Genomic DNA, 23266 nt, shown 5'->3' with positions numbered 1-23266 from the left:
CTGATCCTGGTTGGCCATATGACACATTTTGTGTGATTTAAAAAAATCTGAATGTGAGTGTAGAGAAAATTCAGTTAAGTTTTATCTGCTTCTGAAATTAATGTAAATCCAAATTAGGCCAAACTTTCTGAATTTATATAGTTGGTTTACATTTAAAAACCATGAATGTCTCATTTAAAGTATTTTTTTTCTCACGATAAATCAGTGAAGCAGTGTTTTAGAAAGAAATATTTTGTTTCATTTGCTGTGTTTTGTAACCAATCTTTTATGTCAGTGAAACACTGGCTTAATGAAAAAGAAACATTTTTCTTTGTGTCCTACATTTTCATCATATTTTTCATCCTGTCAGAGTAATCTGAAATTTAGAATGTTAAAAAAAATCAGTAAGAGAAATATATCACATTTCTTACTAGGAAGCAAAGTTTATAGTATCACAAAGATGGTGAATCTTTGAGCTTTCCATTTGAAGACAAACTATTCATTAAAACATATACATTACCATATGTAAAATTAGACAGTGAAATTTACTGTATGATGCAGGGAGCTCAAATACAGTGCTTTGTGACAACCTAGAGGGGTGGGATGGGGTGGCAGGTGTAAGGGAGGTTCAAGATGGTGGGGACATATGTATACCTATGGTTGATTTATGTTGATGTATGGCAGAAACCAACAGAATAATGTAAAGCAATTATCCTCCAATTAAAATCAGTAAATTTAAATTAAAAAACTAAAATAAAATTTCAAGAAATACTCCAGCAGCTTCCTTTTGTTTGGCTAACATTTCCCACACTCCAGTTGTGAGCTGGCTATCTAATTATCGATATCTGCTTCAAAATGTTCTTAATTCATGCTTTACTTCTGAAAAATAACACAATAGATCTGTAGGGTTAATATGATGGTTCATGAAAGATGTTTTCATTTTTTTAAAAAGAAATTATCCCACCTATCATGAAATGACCAAATGAGCAGACTTCCTCCTGGCAAGACGACCCCTGTAAACCTGAAGAGGATCACTATTGTTAAGGATGGGCAGTGGGGCTTTACTGCAAGTCCTGTCACTGTTTTCTCTGGATCTCTTGAGAACTTTCTAGAAAAAGACTTCTAGAACTTTCTTCTTCCTTTTACAACTGAGCTTCTTTCTTAAGCTTAGTCTCTATTTTACATTTCTTCTAGCTGAAAGGAACAAAGCTCCATATGAAGCCACTTTCGAAGCTTTCAAAGAAAAAAGAAAACTCTAAACGTTGAATATGGAGAGTAGGATGGGATCCATTTCAGCGCTTAAGAAGACATTTCCACCAGAAAACTATCCTTTAAAAAATAGTTTATTATTTTAGATGTAATGCCATATTGGTATAATTCAGGATTTTTAAATTTTTCATTTTTGGAGGAGGGGCCGCATGTGGCATGTGGGAATCTTAATTTTCTGACAAAGGATTGAACCTGTGCCCGCTCTGTGTTGAAAGGCCAGAGTCTTAACCACTGGACTGCTAAGGAAGTCCAGAAAACTGTCCTCTTTATTGCCTGCCATCTCCACTACATTCCAGGGCTTGTCTGCTGAAGGTCCCTGGATTCAGCTGCTGCCCAGAGAGAATCTCACTTTTCCAGCCCAGGTAGTGGCCTCCAGCTTGCCCTCCCCCGCATCCAAGCAGAGCCGGGAGGTCCAGCGCTGTTTCACTTCCCCCCTTTCCCAGCAGGCCGGCCCTGGCTCCTGGGTTCTCACAGGCGCCCAGTCGCCTCCACCCTCTTCCTCATCTCTCTCCCACACGTGTCCCTCTCTCCCCTTCCTCTGTGTCTGCTCTTCTCAGAAGTTAGCTTACAAAGCAAAGTTGTAACTTTGAATTCCTGTTTTTCCAACCACCCTCATGTGACAGGATATCTCCTTATTGGAGGTTTTCCCTAATTTCAGAAGCCCTTTAAAAGTGGGCGCTTCCTCCACGCTCCTTTTCAGCTGGGCAGTTCTGAGAAGGGCGGAGCGGGCAGGGACAGCTGGGGGCTCACTGGCCTGGTCCTCCCCGCTCTCTTCTCTCCATCCGTGGAAGAAAAGGATAAACTCTGGACCATGAGGCCGTCCCCACTCCTGTCTCTCCTCTTTCTTCTTCCGGTAGCCGTGCAGCTCCTGGGTAAGTAGGCTAATGAGGTCTGAGCTTCCTGACTTGGGGCCTGGGGTCTATGATACCCCCTCCTTTGGGGGAGAGTGTTAAGGGATTCCTTCCACACCTGCGTGGAGGAGGAAGCCGGGCTACAGCACCACCAGCTCTGCAGGAAGCTGCTCCGGGTTCCCAGGCTTGGAAGCTGGGGACTGGCAGGAGGCAGCAGCTCCTCCTGGGGTCAGGGGGCTGCCTGATCTGAGCCCCTCAGAACCCTGCCTTCCTCTTACCTCTTCTCTCGTCTCCCATTGCCCCTTCGCTGCTACATATTCTTGGAGTGATTTCCGCTCCGGTTGGCGAATTCTTGTTTTCAATTTCCATCTAACTCTCAACCAGTCTCTTCTGAGCGTTTTTGACCAAAATGAGGGCAGCGCTGGTGTCTCTCTTTATCGTAGGTGTAAGGATGGGTCACAGATAGTACCCCCCAAAGATCTCATGCGAGTTTACAACTCATCTTTTTTCTGTGAATGCACCTTAAAAAAATTTTTTTTTTTTTAAGTTGGAGTTGATTTATAGTGTTGTGTTAGTTTCAGGTGTACAGTAATTGGGATCAGTTATACATATACATACATCCCCCCTTTCTTTACAGTCTTTTCCCATATAGGTCATTACAAGAGTATTGAGTAGAGTTCCCTATGCTGCAAGGCACCTTCTTATTAGTTATCTGTTTTAGACATAGTACTGTGTATACCTCAATCCCAATCTCCCAATGTATCCCTACTCCCCACCCACCCCTTACCCTCTGGTAACCATAAATTTTATTTTCTGTTTCAGTGACTCTATTTCTATTTTGTAGATAAGTTCATTCGTATCCCCTTTTAGATTCCACGTGTAAGCAATAGCATATGATATTTGTCTTTCTCTGACTTACTTCACTCACCAGTGAATGAACCATTTTGATCAGTCCTAGTTTTTATTACTAGACAGTTCATCCTTACGTGTTCTACATAGATCCTTCTCTCAGTTCTAAGTTGTTCAAACTGATTTATTCCTATTCTTCCATCCCTTCCTTTTTTTTTTTCTTGGAAATGGATGATAATTCATGAGGACCAGACTCAGAGCTTTCCAGAAGCCTGAAGACAGTATGAAGTCTCTCTCTTCTATTTCTTTAAACACATCTTGCTTTACCCTCAGAATGAGAGCTGAGAGTGTCTGGAGGAATGTTTATTCCAAGGTCTCTTTTGAGATGAAATAGATGGGATTTCAGCTTTGAAATTTTGTATTTCTGATCCCCTTTCATTTTTCACAAATCAGCAAATACCACCTTGCCCAGCCTGTGCCAAAGGTGTTCCATGCCCTGTCAACATGTTGGAGGCAGGTGCTGGGGAGAGGGGATCATGGATGAGACAGAAGCTCCTGACCACCAGGAAGCTTTCCAGGGAGAATGTTCAACCACAGAAAACAAATCGGCATGACCATGAAATAGCTGAGATGATAAAAACACAAGCAAAGGCAGCATAGTTTGTAAATGGACCCTGCTACTTAATTTCTTTGTGCCTTAATTATAAACTTTCTTAGTATATAAACTAAGAAGCATCATATTACTTGTCCCATCAGTTGTTGCAATGACTCAATGAATTAAACTATGTAAAATATTTAGAACATAGTATGACTCATAATAGTTACTAAATGTTAGCTATTCATAACCATGACTATTTTTTCCCCCATGGTAGCAATCAGTAGCTCAGTGAAAGCAAGATAATTAGCATTTAAAGGAAAGGTTTTCCAAGAAACAATACAGAGGAAGGAGTCCTGAAGTCTGAGGAGATATTTTCCCTGTTGTTTTTGTTTAGTCACTAAGTCATGTTTGCAACCCCATGGACTATAACCCTGCCAGGCTCCTCTGTCCATGGAATTTTCCAGGCAAGTATACTAGAGTGGGTTGCCATTTCCTTCTCCAGGGGATCTTCCTGACTCAGGGATAGAACCTGAGTTTCCTGCATTTGCAGGCGGGTTCTTTAGCACTGAGCCACCAGGGAAGCTCTTATTTAACCTGAGTCCTGGCTACAAAGCACATCTCTTAGTGAGTAAGGAGAAGGGTGACGGGATAGCAGGCTCCATATCACTCTGGTCTTCATCTTGAAAGACTGTCTTGTGCAAGAGGATTAATATATTCTTCGTGACCCCAAAGGTTAAAACTAAGACCAGTGACAATCTTCTAAAGGTTTCACTGTCTCAAATAGAATGTTCTTCGTAGGAGAAAGTTTTCTCTCACTAAAGGTCTTCAGAGGAGAAGGCAATGGCAGCCCACTCCAGTACTCTTGCCTGGCAAATCCCATGGACCGAGGAGCCTGGTAGGCTGCAGTCCGTTGGGTCGCTAAGAGTTGGATGCGACTGAGCGACTTCACTTTTACTTTTCACTTTCATGCATTGGAGAAGGAAATGGCAACCCACTCCAGTGTTCTTGCCTGGAGAATCCCAGGGACAGCAGAGCCTGGTGGGCTGCTGTCTATGGGGTTGCACAGAGTCGGACACGACTGAAGTGACTTAGCAAAGGTCTTCAGACAGACCCTGAATGAGACCTGTACTCCAACCTGGCAATAGAAACATCATTGGCCACATTATATAGCCATGTTTAAAAAGGTAAAAAAAAAAAAAAAAAAAAAACAGGTGACACTGATTTTATGAATATGTTTTATTTAACCCAGTGTATCCAAAATATTATTAGTCAACATTCATCAATATAAAGCTTACTGGGATATTTTTACATTCATTTTTTTTAAACTTTGTTGTTGTTTTTTTTTTAGTATAGCCAATTAATAATGTTGTGATAGTTTCAGATGGACAGCAAAGGGACTTAGCCATTCTCTCCCATACTCCCCTCCCATCCAGGTTGCCACCTCACATTGAACAGAGTCCCCTGTGCTAAACAGTAGGACCTTGCTGGTTATCCATTTTAAATACAGCAGCATGTACATGTCTATCCCAAGCTCCCAAACTATCCCTTTAGATTGGTTTTAATACTAATCTAGGATGTCTGTGAGGAACAGTTGCCTACTGACCACTCCCTTACTAGTTTTCATAAAATTTTCCTTTAATATTTATATTTTTCCTTCATTCTTCCTTTCTTTTTTTATCTTTTCTTTATTTCTAGTCTCTCATTTATTCCTTTATACATGTGACTTGTTTTGGTACCAGATTTAACACATACTTTCTGACATTGTTGAGCAAAACCAAGTTTTTGTCCTCTTTCTTTCTTCAGCTGTTCTGATAGTTGTCTGTTTTTCTTGTTATTGTCCCAAATGACTTCTGATTTTTTTCTCTGATTCTGAGTTGGAGACCTGTTGGTGTAGGATATTGCAGATACAGGTGAGAAGACAGTTGCTTTGTTGTGTGACATTTCAGCACCTTCTTAGGTTGTTGGACCTAATTTCTAGGTAGGAAGAATCACTGCTGGTTAAATGTGAGTGTTAAAGAATTAAATACACTTAAAGTAGGTCAGAAGGAGAAAGACAAATACTATATAATATCACTTATGTGTGAAATATGAAGTATAAACCAAATGAACTCATCTATGAAACGGAGACAGACTCACAGACATAGAGAAGAGACTTGTGGTTACCACGGGCAGGGGTACTGAGGGAGGGATGGACCGGGAGTTGGGATTAATAGATGCAAATTATTATATAGAGAATGGATAAACAGCAAGGTCCTACTGTATGGCCCCGGGAACTATCCAATGTCCTGGGATAAACCATAATGGAAAAGAATATGAAAAAGAACGTATATATGTATAACTGAGTCACTGCTGTACAGAAGAAACGAACAGAACATTGTAAATTAACTATACTTCAATAAAATATATTTTTAAAAAACAAAATATGGAAGGCAACCTGTAAGGGGAAAAAAAAAAAGAATCAAACACACTCAACCTCAGTTATAGACAAAGACCCTGTCTTCAAAGGGACGTGGATGACAGTGATGACAAGTATTCCTGAAACCTGGTTTCTGACACTGAATCTTGAGCAGCTGAAGGAGAACCAGGAGGTCACAGAGCCACTCGGGGAGTTGAACAGAAGGAATGTAGCCTTTTAAGTGGTGTGTTGTTTGCATGGCAGAGAAGGAACAAAACTGCTATCAATGTGAGAATAACAGGGTCCTCTTGCCTCCTGGTAAGCATCAAGCACTGTTGAATGGAAACATCATATAGTTACACTGATCCATAGAGGGAACTCATGGAAATCAGGTAATAAATTGAGAGCAGAAGGAGATAGGAAGGCAAATACCCTTTGAAAAAGAACTGAAACTGGCATAGGAGACATTATAGGATGTGCATGTGTGCTCAGTTCTTCTATTGTGTTGGACTCTTAATGAACCCATGGACTGTAGCTGTCTAGGCTCCTCTATCCATGGGATTATCCTGCCGGGAATACTGGAGTGGGTTGCTATTACCTCCTCTAGGGGATTTTTAACCCAGGGATCAAACCTGTATCTCCTGTGGCTCTTTGGCAGGCAGATTCTTTATCACTTGAGCCACCTGGGAAGCCCCTTACTGTGTGACAGATTCTTCTGATTATAAACCAAGTTAAGGTTACAGAGCCCTTTCAGATCCTTACCCACTTCAATTAATTGCTTTCAGATCCTTAATCAGATCCTTACAACAACCCTATGAGAAGGGTTGAAAGTGAAAGTGAAGTTGCCCAGTCGTGTCTGACTCTTTGCGACCCCATGGACTGTAGCCCACTAGGCTCCTCCATCCATGGAATTTTCTAGGCAAGAGTACTGGAGTGGGTTGCCATTTCCCTCTCCAGGGGATCTTCCTGACCCAGGGACAGAACCCAGGTCTCCCATATTAGAGGCAGGTGCTTTACAGTCTGAGCCATCAGGGAAGCCATGAGATGGGTTGGTTGGGTGTTATTAATGTCATCCACCTTTTACTACATGAAAGGCTCAGAAGTCAGCTAGCCAGTAAGGACCTGACCAGTTCTTGATTGTGGTCTTCTGGTTCTGAGGCTAAGAAGATGTAATTTACTAGCTGGAGCGTATTGATCAGGAAAGACATAAACGTGCTTCAAAACAGCAGTATGTCAAAAAGGGGATTAGTCCCTCTATTTGGATCAATTATTTAGATTTTTCACTTGGAGATGGGAAAGGGGACAGTAACCTTTGAGGGTTCACTATCTGCAAAATGATTTTCTGGGTGCTTTGCTTAAATTATCTGTAAATATATATATCTAAATATTTCTAAAAAAATATTTAGAAAATTTCCAGCAGCTCTATCAGAGAACATTATTATCCCATTTGACAGATCAGGAAAGTGAGGCTAGAATGATTAATTTAACTGAGGCAACACAGCTAGGACTTGGTGGAACCAACATTTGATTGCAAGTTTGCTGGCCTGCAAACACATGCTTCTTTCCACCACATCACATGGGAACTCTGGGGTCTCTATCCTCCTGTCCCTGTCTTTGCAACAGTTCTCTGTTTTTTTCTAGTTTCATCCTGCTCTGGACCATTTCACATTGCCTACAATACTGATTTTCCCCAGCTAATGATAAGAATATACTAATATGTATCAAGCAATTTCTGTGTGTCAGGAACTGTTTTCAGCGCTTTGTTTAGATGATCTAATTTAAATCTCACATGACCAGCAGGTCCTGTTCTTTCCTCCTCATTCTTCAGGGGGAAAAGGCAGCACAGAGTAGTTTAGATACTTGAGTAAGGTCACTCAGTAAGCAGTAGAGCTCCAATTATGTCGCAATCAGGTAGACACAATGCATAAAAATTAATTTGCCTGGTTATGAGTGGAAGAAGAAAAATTGTGTAGTCTCAGCTTCTTACCTACATGTTTTGCTTGTCTTGAAGTTGGCAGAGAGGCTGGGTTTTTGAGGTTGAAGATCAGGAGAGAAAGGGAAGGATGGTGAATGAAGTGGCAGCTGAGAATGGAATCCAGGATATAAGTCTGGGGATCAGCAGGTGGCAGGAGAGCTCCTGAGATGGGAGTGAGTGAATACAGGAAGGGAGTAGGTATTCCTATCTTTAGGGAGGGAGGCAGGAAGTTGGCAGTGTTCCTTACTTACTCCCAGACTGTTTTCTCCTTGAGGTCATAGTCCGTATTGGATTAATACTTGCACCTCCCCCAGTAGCCTAATTGTTGTTGCTGTTGTCGTTTAGTCTCTAAGTTGTGTCCAACTCTTGGGACCCCATGGACTGTAGCCTGCCAGGCTCCTCTGTCCATGGGATTTCCCAGGCAAGAGTATTGGAGTGAGTTGCCATTTCCTTCTCCAGTAGATCTTCCTGACCCAGGGATCAAACCTGTGTCTCCTGCACTGGCAGGCATATTCTTTACCACTGAGCCACTTGGGAATCCCCAATAGCCAAATACGGTGACTTTAATTGGTAGGTTCTCTGGATATTTGATGAATGAATGAAGGATCTAAGAGGAAAATAAAATCATTTTCAATTTTTTCTTTATCCTTTTGTTCAGTATCACTAAACCTAATCATGTGATCCTTAGTTTCCCCCTTGCCCCCAGCGATTGTTATAGTTTGTGTGTGTGTGTGTGTGTGTGCACGTGTATGGTAGTGATGGGTTAGTCCCTCAGTCATGTCTGACTCTTTGTGACCTCATGGACTGTAGTTCACCAGGCTCCTGTGTCCATGGGATTCTCCAGGTAAGAATATTGGAGTGGGTTGCCATTTCCTTGTCCAGGGGATCTTCCCAACCTAGGGATTGAATCTGGGTCTTCTGTATTACAGATAGATTCTTTACTGACTGAGTCTCTAGGGAAGTCCTTGTATATAGTAAGTGCATAATAAATATTTATTTTTAACTAATACATTTACATAAATAAATATTTATTAGCTTAATTTCAGTTCTTTGGAGACACACTTGTGGGGTGTACTGTCACTGACGGGGGCTAATGAACAGATTCTTGGTTTGGTTGACTCAAGATGGTGACCTCTGACAATGACTTGACAATGACTTGACTTGACCTCTGACAGTGACTTTTTTCCCAAGACTGGGAAAAATCTTGGGAAAAACTGGCTGAGGAGGGGGCTGTGAGACCAGAGAGAGGCAGCTGGTCCAGGGTGGGTGAAGGAGCAAGTGAGCCCTGTGGGCAGATGAGCTCAGCCTTCCTGGGTACTCTGGGTGACAAGGTAGAATGTATGTCCCAGAATCATCCTTCCTTGGTGTAAGGATTAGGGCTGTTCATTCCTCCAACACCCACTGGTCACTAGTGAAGGGCTGCTCCTAGGAGGTGTTCTTTCTCTGACCCTTCTGGTCTTTGCAGTGGGTGAAGGAGGCTCTGATGGTCCGAAAAACGTCCCCAGGCCCAGAGATGTGGGGCTGCCCCTGGGGATTGGAGCTGGTACTCACTGAAGTAGCAAAAGGCAAGAGAAATAAATGGGTTTCTGGCAACATCCACTACAAAATACCCATTTACTTTCCTCTTATCCAGCTTCCCTTTCTTCCACAAGTTATTAGCTTTTATGTTTTCATGTCAGTGTTTTATTTATAGATGGTGGGGAAAGCCTAAATATGTATAAGGAAGTACAGCCTATGACAGTTATATCTCTAAATTGTCACCTTTAATAACCTCACTTTCTTTGCCAGTAAATTTGGAAATTTGAACTTCCCTGGTAGCTCAGTTGGTAAAGAATCCTCCTGCAATGCAGGAGACCCCAGTTTGATTCCTGGGTCAGGAAGATCCACTGGAGAAGGGAACGGCTACCCACTCCAGTATTCTGGCCTGGAGAATTCCATGGACTGTATGGGATTGCAAAGAGTCAGACATAACTGAGTAACTTTTACTTTCACTTTGGAAATTTAATGACTTGCTTAGTGTTATCATTTAAAACAGTTAAAATGTGCTTAAAAGAACATTTGTACCCGTGATGTTGGATATCCAGGCTTTGGCCATTTTTTAAAATTGACTTTTATTGAAATATAGTTGTTTTGCAATGTTGTGTTAGTTTCTGCTGTTACAGCAGAGTAGGCCAGCCATGTGTATCCATATGTCCCCTCTTTTTTGGATTTCCTTTCTATTTAGGTCACCACAGAGAATTGAGTAATGTTCCCTAAGCTATATAGTAGGTTCTCATAAGTTACCTATTTTGTACACAGTAGTGTACACATGTCAATCCCAGTCTCCCAATTCATCCCACCCACCCTCCCTTTCCCACGCTGGTGTCCATTTGTTCTCTACATCTTTGTTTTGTAAATAAGATCATCTATATCATTTTTCCTAGATTTCACATATGTGCATTAATATATGATATTTGTTTTTTTTTTCTTTATGAGTTACTTCACTCTGTATGATGGTCTTTAGGTTCAGCCTTGGTGGCTCAGATGGTTAAAGAATCCGCCTGCAATGCAGGAGACCCAGGTTTGATCCCTGGATTGGGAAGATCCCCTGGAGAAGGGAATGGCAACCCACTCCAGTATTCTTGCCTGGAGAATTCCATGGACAGAAGCTATAGTCCATGGGGTCACAAAGAGTTGGACATGACTGAGCAGCTAACACTTTCACAGGCCCATCCACGTCTCCACAAAATGACCCAACTTCGTTCCTTTTTATGGCCAGACTTCAGGCATTTTTAACCTGAGACATTGTGTGGAAACTTCTTTCCTAAATGCAGTTTGACTTTTTACATTTCTCCCCTTGAAGTGTGGGCTGCATATCAGGGAACTTGTCTCTAGTTTGTCTTTGCATTGTCACCAGCAGGGTGCCTGATATCTATTTGTTGAAAAATAAAAGATTATTAAGACTGAGTTAAGACGGATGGCTGGCTTCATCAATTCAGTAAATACATTTCTGATGTATAAATACCATCTATTCTCATTTGTTCAGCTTTGCAATATTTCTGTTACAAAAACATAGTATAGACAACAACAATTAAGTGTTTATCCAAATAAAACATTGGTCTGGTTCATAGTGACAAAAATGCCATAAGCTGTCTTTTGGTCAAGGTCTTGAATCACTTTCAGAGGAAGACAGATGACATTTTAAATCAGAGACATTGCACAGAGACAGTGATACAAGCAAAACTCACATGTTGATGCGTCAAGGAGAAGAATAACGTATGAACACAGGATCATAAAGCGATAATTTTACATTTCCTCTTATTGTCTGGCAGAAGCAATATCAAACTTGCACTGCTTCCTAGTGTCCAAGATACATAAAGGAAATAAGAACAGATAAGTTTGTATTGAAATAGAAGCTTTTCATTTGCAAGTACTTCTGTTATAAATATAAACATTTATAAATTGCTCTTTGGGAAAAATAAACTTTCAGGGTAAAAAGTCATATGAAATAGATCCATCATCTTGAATCAAGCATTAAATAAGAGAAAGTACCTGGGTTAACAGTCAGGAGATGCTTCAAATTTAATAACTATTCCCTTATTCATTCAACAGATACTTGTTGAAGGCCTATTATGCTCTGAAAAGAGAGAATATGGTGATGGATTGGAAAGATAAGTCTTTCTACTCAGGGAATTTACATTCCAGTAGGGACACAGATAAAAAGTAAACAAAATTTTAAAAATATATATTTTAAAATGGTTATTAATATTATATAGAAAATAAAAGAGTAAAATTAGAGTTGTTAGCTCACTAAGGAGTTGGCAATTGAGTTGGAACCTTTATGAGTGTCTCAAGAAAAGGGAACTTGAAATATGGAGTCTGTAAAGTGAAAATGAGCTTCAAGTTTTTGAGGAACAGAAAGGCTTTGTGGCTGGGAGGTGGTGAGTGAGAGCAAGGGTGGGAGGAGGTGAGAGTAGGAGCAGCTCCCCTGGATGGTGTCACATCTAGTGAGCTGTGACATGGAAACTGGAGGGTTTTGTTCCTGTGTATTCAGTGGTCCTCGTGAAGAATTTACACTTGGGAAGAGATATGGTGAAAAACAAAATCTCTTCCATCCTGGAAAACCTCTCCCCAAAAGAAAAAGAAAAAATAATTTTATTATTGAATAAGTATTCAAGCAGAATGTGACATGTATTGGCAATCTACTAAAGAGACTGCAGAAACAGAGAAATTTGACCCTTTTATATGGCCAAGTAGAAATATTTCATGACATCAAGTAGATTTTGCAGTCTGGGGTCAGGTGACATGTTAAGCCTGTCTCACCCAGGAAACTGGGAGATCAGGCATTATCGCTAATGATTCCATTTCGAACAGAGGAAAATCAGAGCAAGACCATGGTGGCTTGGTCCGGGGTATGGTAGTGGAAATGCAGAGAAAAGACTGGCTTAAGGAATATGTATTAGTTGGGTTCTCCAGAGAAACAGAACCAATAGAATATGTATGTATGGTTCCACCTCTGCCTCTCTGTCTATGTACCTATCTCTCTACCTATCCTCTATCAATATTTTTTGGGAGAGATTTATTTTAAGGAATTGCCTCATGCAGTTGTGGATGCTGACAAGTCCAACATCTACAGGAGTGGGTTGGCATGTTGGTAGCTCAAGAAAGAGTGGATATTGCAGTTCAGGTCCAAAGATAGTCTAGAGAGAGAATTTCCACTTCTGTGGGTGACCTCAGCCTGTTTTCTCTGAAGGCCTTCAGCTGATTAGATGGGGCCCACCCACAGTATGGGGTATAATCTGCTTTACTAAAAGTCTACTGATTTAAATGTTAATCTTCTAGAACTAGAACAAAAAACAAAAAACTTCCGCAAACAACCTTCAGAGCAACATCCAGACAGTTGTTTGACCAACAAGTTTGATCCTATGGCCCAGCCAATTTGACACATAAAAGTAACCATTGTGGTACATTTTTGAAGAGAGCCAACAGATTATAATTTTGTCCTAGAAAGTGAAAGAAAGCTGAGAATCTAGATGGCTCCTAGGTCTTTGGCTTGTAGATCTAGATGGATGATGGTGCCATTAATAAAAAAGAATATTGGATGTTGCCATCATAGTTAAAGTTAAAGATGGAACTACAGATGAAAATTAAATACATGAAGTAAAACTCAAGGAAGTATAAAAACCTCTGAAAGAGGAATTCTATTCTTGCATAAAGACTTCTAAAGACCTTACTTTAAATGGCTGGTTACCAGCTGGTTGGTTGACTGAATTTAGACAGTAAGTGTTGGCCACTCAACAATACGATCAAATGACTAAAGTAGAAGGTGGAAGATAGATTCCGTCAGGATGGTACTAAGCAAAACTATGTGTAATGTGGAAGAGAAGTCTAGAGAAGAAAGCAATAGGTGCAATGGCCAACACAAATTAAATGTAAAGGTCAGTATAGATGAGTCTACAAATATCTATGGCGACATTTTCATAGTTCAGTACCCTTTTAGCCAGATATAAATTTTTGTATGATACATTATCCATTTAAAGAACATTTTATCTTCCTATTTCCTGGGTTTTACTGTGAGTAAAACACAATATTATTAAAATTTTAATTGTATTACCAATGCACAAAGTTACTTGTGTTGCCACACAAAGATCAAACTTGGGAAGGACTTTGGTTAGATGGGAGGAGATTGCGTTGACACTGCATGTTCTGTTGACAGACGCCAACTCCAAATATGCCAACAGAAGCAGATATTCTGAATTCAGGCTCTAGTGAGTCCCGATTCCAAGAAGTGGAACCAGCAGACATGCGGAACCCAGCCAAGGAATCTAGGCAGAGGTTCAAAGTAGCTCCGAATTAGGAACCCAGGCAAGACAGAGGCAGGAGGTCTCTACCAAGTGTAGACAAGAGCAGATACGGCAAGAGAACATAATCTTTTGAGGCAAAGATCCATTATGACCTCAAAGTTGATGGTCCAAGACTGATCTCAGAGTGTGAGTGTTGCCAAGCCCACAGGGGTGTTGAGGACAGTAAATAGAATTTGGCTTGTGAAAGTGCTTTGTAAACAGCAAAGGGCTCTCTTAGTGATACTATGATTATTTGATAGTTTCACTGGGATGACCTGATTAAAATTGGGGTTAGCTGATGTAAACTATTGTATAGAGGATGGATAAACAATAGATCCTGCTATATAGCAGAGGGAACTATATTCAATATTCTGGGTTAAACCATAATGGAAAAGAATGTAAAAAAGACTATATGTATGTATAACTGAATCACTTTGTTGTAGCAGAAATTAACACAACATTGTAAATCTATTTGTTGTTCAGTTGCTAAGTTATGTCTCACTCTTTGTGATCCCATGGACTGCAGCATGCTAGGCTTCCCTATAAATCAACTTATACTTTAATGAATGAAAAAAATAAAGTTGAAATCAAATGTAAAAAAAATAACAAGCTCATTTAGCCAAACCCGCAAACATCTGTAATACTATACTAGCTCACTTTGAAAGAAGCTCTTAAGTAGAAGGAATTTACTTAAACTTCACAAAAAGTGTTTAATTTATATCTGTGCCCCCCAAATAGTTAGTTGCTTTCATTTGTCTATTAAAAAATAGACAAAAAAGAAAACCTTTAAATGATCAAACTTGAATTCAATTGTGATTTAAAGGATAAAAATGTGCTTACTAGCTCCTTTTATTCTTTTCTTTTTTGGCAAGAGGAAGTTGAGTTTTGCCAGATAGCAGCTATGTCCTACAAGAATAAACCATGTATACATATTTATTTAAAGTACCAACCCCAAATTGCAAGCATAAAAAAACACTGTTATTGGTAAAGTTTCTCTTATAAATATTACCTTAAACAATATAAAAACGTAATGTCCTCAACCTTTACTGCAAACTTCACAAATTATTACACTTTTCAAATGCATTTTGTATCATATTTTAATACAAAGGTCAAGTTGAATATGCCAATGAAATGACAGATACTAGATGTCTGAGGTGCCAACTGTTGGATGGGAAACAAAACAGAAAAGCTCTCTAGTTGCCCAGACCAGGGCTACCCAGCAGACTGTTAGCTCACAGATTTGCTGGCCATTAAATGAAGGTAAAAATTCCTAAAATAAAATTGTTTTTCTAGACACAGGAAACTTTCCCAGTGTTAGAATAATTGTGTATCAGTTCAGTTCAGTTCAGTCGCTCTATAGGTTTCATCTATCTCAAAGAGGCTAAGGGTAGTCAGACTTCAAAATTCTGTTCTAGGACACAGAAATATTTAATTTTATACTTTATTGTATTTATCTCCAAATTTGTTTTTCTCAGATGAGTGTTATTTCTTCTTCTATTACCTATCTTTTATGTTTGTGCCTGCTTGTATTCGTGCTTAGTCGTGTCCAACTCTTTGCAACCCCATGAACTGTAGCCTGCCAGGCTCCTCTGTCCATGGAATTCTCCAGGCAAGAATATTGGAGTGGGTTGCCATTTCCTCCTTAAGGGGATCTTCCCGACCCAGGGATTGAACCCGTGTCTCTTGCATCTCCTGCATTGGCAGGCAGATTCTTCACCACTGTGCCACCTGGGAAGCCCCCTTTTATGTTTGCTGCTGCTGCTGCTGCTAAGTCGCTTCAGTCATGTCCTACTCTGTGCGACCCCAAGCATTTGAGCCTTTTCATAAGGTTCCTTGTCCAAACTCGGACATTTTGAAGATTTCCAGTTAATTACTGGCAGCTGGCAGCCATGTACTCCTGACAGAGGACCCTCAACCCAGTCTTTCCAGCTTCAGGGACCCTTCTGGAGGAGCTGAGTTGGCCCAGGCAGAGTCAGTTTCATCCTTTTTCCTGTGATCATAGGTCTTTAAGGGAAATGGAAAAATTGAGAACTTATTTTTCTTTAACTTTTTATTTTATAACTAATAAACACTGTTGTGATAGTTTCAGGTGGACAGCAAAAGGACTCAGCCACACATATACATGTATCCATTCTCTCCCAACCCCCACCCCCAGGCTGCCATATAACATTGAGCAGAGTTCCCTGTGCTATATAGTAGGTCCTTGTTATCTATTTAACATTAAGAACTTTTGAACTAAAATATTGCCTTTATCCTATGTATCCACTTAAACACCCTTTCTCTTTTTTTAACAGACACTAGGCCATTTTTAATATACAATGAAGATCACAAGCGTTGCGTGGAAGCATTAAGTCCCAGTGCAGTCCAAACTGCAGTTTGCGACCCGAACAATGAAGCTCAGAAATTCCGATGGGTGTCTGAATCCCAGATCATGAGCGTTGCACTGAAATTATGCTTAGGGGTACCATCAAAAACTGATTGGGTTCCTGTCACTCTGTATGCCTGTGACTCTAGGAGTGAATTTCAGAAATGGGAGTGCAAAAATGACACGCTCTTAGGAATCAAGGGAGAAGATTTATTTTTTAACTATGGCAACAGACAAGAAAAGAACATTATGCTTTACAAGGGATCGGGTTTATGGAGCAGATGGAAGATTTATGGAACCACTGATGATCTGTGCTCTAGAGGCTATGAAGGTAAGAAGCTTGGAATTTTTTTTCTTTTGTCTTTCTGTCCATTTTTTCTCATCCTCTTATTTGAGAACTAATTCAAGAAAATAAGCATATTCTTGTTCAGTCTGTACTAGAAACATTGATTGCTTTTGAATTTGGAATGATTGTGTGTTCTGTGAGTGAATAAATGCAGTTAAAAAGTCCTGAGTGATACTTAGCTATTTGTGATTAATGGGAAGACATTTCTTTTAACTTTTGCTAAAATTTTTCCTAACAACTATTATTGTTTTTGGAAATTACTTTTCACTGTCATCTTTAGTTCAGAGTTCTGGATTTAATACTGTGTGATTGTCATGATAAATGAATTTAACCAAATGTTTCTTTTCCTTTGGTTTAAGTCATCTCTAAACAAATGATCTATGGAAACACATTTTTTAATAACTCAGATTGCATAAAATCCTTGACATTGACAGTTTGGGTTTCTAAATGTTTCTAATTTATTTGTTACCTTTTGGGTATTTAGAAACATTATATAATAATCAGAAAATTAGCAAAGCTGAGGCATTGGCTTGTAAATTAACCTTTAGCATGTTTAGTCTGCTATTTTAGAAAGTGATAGCACCAGTGGACAGAAAATGACTTTATATGTAGTTGGTTCCTTTAGCTCTTCAAGGTGAAATAAAATCAGAGTATCTAGTCTTCTCTTGCTGCTGCTAAGTCACATCAGTCATGTCCGACTCTGTGCGACCCCAAGGACTGCAGCCTACCAGGCTCCTCTGTCCATGGGATTTTCCAGGCAAGAGTACTGGAGTGGGTCGCCAGTACTAGGCCAAATTTCATTTTCTGGCAGCTGCACAGAAAAAAATAAAAAAAGAACTTGAAGTCCTTTACAAAGGCCTCTTGAGTCAGACGATGATGTAGCCACATTCTAGGATGGGTCATTTGGTTATTGTATAGTGCTATCTAGAACATCCTCAAGGTCAGAGAAAGAGTTTGCCTTTTGGGACAAGAGATTAACCTGTTTCCAAAGTTACTATGTTACTGAGGCTGCAAAGTTTGGTTGAACTTGTCTGATGGCAGCTATGCAGAGCATCAGAGTTCAGCTCTTTGCAAGATGATGATTTATCAGCTTTCCATTTTCCTTCTATGTTCTATAAAGAGAAAAACAAAGTAGGAATTAAAGAAGAGTGAGGAGGAGGGCTCAGAAAAAAGTTGTCCTGAGGTCTTTTTCGAAAATAATGTAGATTTAGAAATTATGTGAGAGACAACCAAAGTAGCATTGCATTTCAAGAGAAAGTTGAGGGAAAGTTGTAGGGCAGGACAAAGGTGAACGCAACGTTGACCGAGTCAAATTCCACAGATAGGACAATACTTCTAATTGAGGAATTCAACACAAGGAAGTTTGGTGCTAAAAGATGGGAATTCTCATTTTATTTTAAAAGATATCACTGAAGTTCTACAATCCCCTTCCCACTCCCTGCCCACACTTTCTGATATTCTGTTTGCTTTCAGAAAAATATGCATAGGATTTAAGACAGTGGTTCTCAAATTTTAACGTGATTAAGAAACATCTGGAGAACTTATTAAAAATACAGATCCCAAGATTTCAAATTTCAAGATTTCAAATCCCAGATCACTAGATTTCAAATGAGCATACTGGGGGAAGGGCCTAGGGATCTGTTGAATGATTTTTATGAACACCTGGGTGGTTGGATGCAAATAGTCCCTTGACCACATACTCCCTAACTCTCTCCCAGTACTTAAGGTATTCCTGCTAGATGATCTAGCCTTTCAGAGAGATCTTGGAATCCATTCTTTGGAATATATGTTAGAAGTAAAGACAAGGCAGAGAGGATGTATGGAGATTCTTTGTCTCTCTAAAAAAGATTTGGGGAGGAATACTCTCTGAGACCAAAGATTTAATTTTGAGTAATAGAATTAGATTTTGTAGATTTGAAAGCATCTGAGGATTGTCTGGAAGAGTGGACCACAAGAGGAAGAAGCAATGAGTGCTGTGTCATGAGTTGTTCTTGAAGTTGGCCTCATCAGTGCTTTGTTTAATCAATCAAGTTAGGGACTAGTGGACGACACTGTGCTTCTACTGCAGGGAGTGTGGGTTCAATCCCTGGTCAGGGAACTGAGATCAGCATGCCCTGTGGTGTGGCCAAAATTGTTAACAAAATAAATAAATACATTGAATTAGTCCTTAAAAAGCCATTTTTGATTGGCATTTATAAGTTGAGCTCTAAAAATTCCTTGGCTGCTTTAATAAGCAGTGAGACTAGTCCTAGGTAGTCTTTATCAGGTTTGCTGCTGCTGCTGCTGCTAAGTTGCTTCAGTCATGTCCGACTCTGTGCGACTCCATAGACGGCAGCCCACCAGGCTCCCCCGTCCATGGGATTCTCCAGGCAAGAACACTGGAGTGGGTTGCCATTTCCTTCTCCAATGCATGAAAGTGAAAAGTGAAAGTGAAGTCGCTCAGTCGTGTCCGACTCTTTGCGACCGGTAAGAGTACTGGAGTAGGGTGCCATTGCCTTCTCCATTATCAGGTTTACTTCATACAAAAGAACAATGGCATAATTATTACAAATTCAACATATTTTTATACAATCTGTGATTTGGAAAAATAGTCCTGTAACTTAGTGGAACCAAATTTAGAATCACATTTTAAGCTTATTAACAGCTAGGTGGCTCAGACGGTAAGACGTCTGCCTACAATGCAGGAGACCAAGATCCAATCCCTGGGTCGGGAAGATCCCCTGGAGAAGGAAATGGCAACCCACTCCAGTACTCTTGCCTGGAGAATCCCATGGATGGAGGAGCCTGGTGGGCTACAGTCCATGGGGTCACAAAGAGTTGGACACGACTGAATGACTTCACTTTCACTTTTCAATTGGGAAAAAAGTAATTTTGAGGGAATTGAAAATAAACCTAGCTTTTAAGGTAGACTGGATAAGTATGAATAAAGGAAAAGGAAAAGAGGTAAGTAAGGAAAAGAGGGAAATAAGTAAGTCATTTATTTTTGTCATGCTCTTTATGTACATTGGGATTCCCTGATAGCTCAGTTGGTAAAGAATCTGCCTGCAATGCAGGAGATCCTGGTTCAATTCCTGGGTTGGGAAGATCTGCTGGAGAAGGGATAGGCTACCCACTCCAGTATTCTTGGGCTTCCCTTGTGGTTCAGCTGGTGAAGAATTCGCCTGCAACATGGGAGACCTGGCTTCGATCCCTGGGTTGGGAAGATCCCCTGGAGAAGGGGAAGGCTACCCACTCCATATTCTGGCCTGGAGAATTCCATGGACTGTGTAGTCCATGGGGTCACAAACAGTTGGACACGACTGAGTGGCTTTCACTTCACTTTACTTATGTACATTAGGTGCCATGCTATGTGCTTTACAACTGTTATATTATCTAAATAACTTTCAAGATGTCTTTAAAGAATTTTTTAAAGTCATAGATCTATGAAACAATTAGGAAAAAAGTATTCTTATCTAGAAAAAATTCTGAATATCAACTAGTCACAAGCGACTAAATATTTCAGTATAGAAATTATCTCCCAGAGATAATCTGAACGTACTGGAGAATTTAGCTACATGGGTGGTTTGGTTCTTAATGGAGATGTGACCTTCTCTAATCCTTTTGGCTTAAGCCAAACCATAATCCACAATGGTTCTATATTTGTTTCAACTTCCTTTTCTAAGTAAACCTAGAGCTTCTCATTTTGATCTGTTTGGACTCTTTTTTTTTTTTTTTTTGAAAAAGACAGATATTGATGACAGATAGTATCTAATGGTTTTGAGTGCTTTTTTCCATGATGTGAATCAGAGATTTATATGAGAATTCCTACCCTTTCTTGGCCATTGTTGAGGAACTCAAGTGGAGTGTGTCTTGGTAGGAGTGGTTGGAGGGGACTGAAGTTTTGACTGTGTGTTTGGGTTCCATGGTTATAAGGTTATTTTTCAATCTAGAGATTCAATAATTCTCCAACTTCAACCAAGAGGAAGGATAGCCTTTTCTTTATTTGGAGGAAAGGCAGAAGTCAAAGTTGGCAGTAGAGCTGACTACTTTTGGCTTGCGAGAGCAAAGAGGAAAACCTATTGCCAAAGACAGCGGAACAGAAGCGGTACTAGAGTTGTTCCTGAGGACACACTGCTGTATGAGCAAAAGACAGGGGTCGAGAGGGAATGGAAATACAGGGGAATTCCCTGTGTGGGGCATGAGGTGTCATCAGAAGAGTAAGACCGGTTCTTGCAGTAACCTTCTGATTGGGAAGTCAGTGTTCAGGAAATTCACATCATTTCTAAGTGCAAGTCGGTGTGTCTCTTCTAGCCATGTACACACTCCTGGGCAATGCCAACGGGGCAACCTGTGCGTTTCCATTCAAGTTTGAAAACAAGTGGTACGGGGAGTGCACAAAGGCTGGACGATCCGACGGCTGGCTGTGGTGTGGAACTACTACGGATTATGACACGGATAGGCTCTTTGGATATTGTCCATTGAAGTGTAAGTAACTTTAAGACAATTTTGGCATATTTAATATGGCAACCTAGTGATAAAACCTTGTGTATTTTTTTCCTTTTTTCCTTTATGTGATTTCTCATTTATTATCTCAGATCATACACCAGCACAACCCTGTACAGATGTCACTGTCCCCATTTTCTCATGGAGAGAGCGATCTGTATTGGTTAAAGACCACAACTCACATCTTCTGACTCTTATCCCTGGGTTGCATCAAATGACCCCTTTATTTTCACTAAATACTTCTTCTCTTCACATTCCACTGTTACTGTCAGTTATTTTCTAAGACTTTAAGGCAAATTATATGGTATATGATATAGTATATACTTAATACCAGAGGTGGTCATCCCGTTTTCCAACCCCCCCAATGGTTTACCTTTACTAAACTATAGATCAAAAATAAAATTTAAGCAATGCTACAGCATGAAGTTTGATAGAGAGAGAGATGTGAGGGATGCCTGAATTTTGTGTCAGTGTAATGAAAAGGGTTCCTTACTGTGAAAATGATAGTAATGCTACTCTTCTTAAATTCAGTTTAAAAAGAGTTATCATTTAATTTAACATAGTTTCAATGGAAGTGAGTTATGTCTATGCTTGAAGGGGTTCTAAAATGAAAATATTAGTCTTATTGGAATGATGCAAAATAACTTATTTTGTTATATTGATAGGAGGGGCCATCAAAATGCTTGGTGTCCTTTCCATGCTCAAGAATCTGTTAAGAAGCAGGGCAGCGGGAGTTCCCTGGTAGTCCAATGGTTAAGACTCTATGCTTTCACTGCAGGGGGCATGGGGTTCTGTTCTTGGTTGGGGAACTAAGATTCCACATATGACACCATTCAGCCAAAAAACAAAAAAAGAAAGCAGGGTAGCAGATTTTGGGTGGGATGGAGGAGGGCATTTGTGTTGGAAGGCAGAGAGAGGGGTGAAAAATGCAGAGAAACAAGATTTCTTTGCTTCCCTTTCCATTATACCTCTTGCTGCCAGCTGCTCTCATCCTTTCCTTCCCCCTGAACTTCTTACTCTTGCTAATTCAGATTCTATGGAATCAGAGCTCCTGTTTTCTGCTCTCCTGCCAAGGGCTGGGTGCCGGGGCAGAGCCTCAGAGGCAGTCTGGGGTGTTGTGAGACCATCTGCATGGCAAGAGTGTTGCTTACCACTAAACTTTCAGGACTACACATCCACCTACCATCACAGTATTCCAAGGATTATTGTGGGAAAAAAAAAAAAAAGTCCAGTTTACAAAAGTATCTTAGTTTGTAAAGCCAAAATTCAAGAGTCGTGTTTATTTACCTCTTTTTTGATTTTTAATTCCTAAAAATCACACTAAAAATTAATTTGATTTCTCAGCCCCTTAGATTATTGCAATTCCCCTCTGGGTACAGTCCCTCTCTTCTGGTTGAGCACACACAAAACCTCACAGTCTTCCTGTGTTCATAGTGGAACCACTCTCCCATTCTTGGGTGAGGTAAATTCATTTCTCTTTTATGATAACCTTTATTTATTTAATTTTTTTTAAAAGATATTTTTACATGGACCATTTTTTAAAAGTCTTTATTGAATTTGTTACAATATTGCTTCTGTTTTACATTTTGATTTTTTTTTTGGCTACAAAGCATGTGGGATCTTAGCTTCCCTATCAGAGATTGAACCCACACTCCCTGCATTGGAAGACAAATATTTTAACCACTGTATTCCCAAGGAACTCCCCTATAACTAAAGGTTTGATTCCCATGAAAGTTGATTGATGTCTGATCTCTGTATTAGAAGATTTGCTGTCTGAAAACTAAATTTAACCTTTTTCCTCCCATAAGATAAAGCAGTATTTGTTTTCCAGTTATGGAGGAGCATCTTTGTCCTGGACTTTGCGGGAATAGTATTTTCTAAATCTGTTACCATGTAGTGTCTTGGGGCTACAGATCTCATGGGTCCAGCTCAACATCTTACACTTCCACGGTGTTGACAGATGTGTTGTTGGTTGCATGTATGATTTAATGAATCATTAAGTGGAAGACAAATGGTGAGCCAGTAATCATTAAAAAAAAAACACACAAAAAGTGAAAACTCACCACCCTGGCTAGACGTGCATTGGAGGGATAAACTGAGTATCTTCTAGAATAAATTTTTAGTCTCATTGATTCCAATTTATGTCTTAAAGCAAACTGTATATTTTTTTCCAGTTAACTATAAAAGAGAAATTACTGTAGAAATTTAAAACACTTTTGACTTCAGCATGCATTATGATTTTAAAGAACCTTTTATACAATTTATGCCTTTCGTAAAGAGTTTTGCAGTTTCCCAAACTATTTCATCGTCCTTGCTTTGTGTTTCTTTCAAAAGA

At 39.8% G+C, this 23266-nt stretch overlaps 1 protein-coding gene across 1 annotated transcript in view; it reads left to right on the top strand.

Moving 5' to 3' along the window:
- Positions 1-1817: 1817 nt before the first annotated feature.
- The window catches only part of MRC1 (mannose receptor C-type 1), a 113863-nt gene continuing 92414 nt past the window's right edge, over positions 1818-23266 (top strand). Inside the window, exons 1-3 of the mRNA XM_070381894.1 lie at positions 1818-2120; positions 16033-16434; positions 20740-20913. Of these exons, the coding sequence (XP_070237995.1) occupies positions 2060-2120; positions 16033-16434; positions 20740-20913 (637 nt within the window). The 5' untranslated portion in view covers positions 1818-2059. The remainder of the gene's footprint in view (positions 2121-16032; positions 16435-20739; positions 20914-23266) is intronic.

Source organism: Bos mutus, chromosome 13 (genome assembly GCF_027580195.1).
Source record: "Bos mutus isolate GX-2022 chromosome 13, NWIPB_WYAK_1.1, whole genome shotgun sequence".
Lineage (NCBI taxonomy): Eukaryota > Metazoa > Chordata > Mammalia > Artiodactyla > Bovidae > Bos > Bos mutus.
The sequence above is the reverse complement of the archived record's forward strand: the minus strand, read 5'-3'. Positions and strand labels throughout refer to the sequence as shown.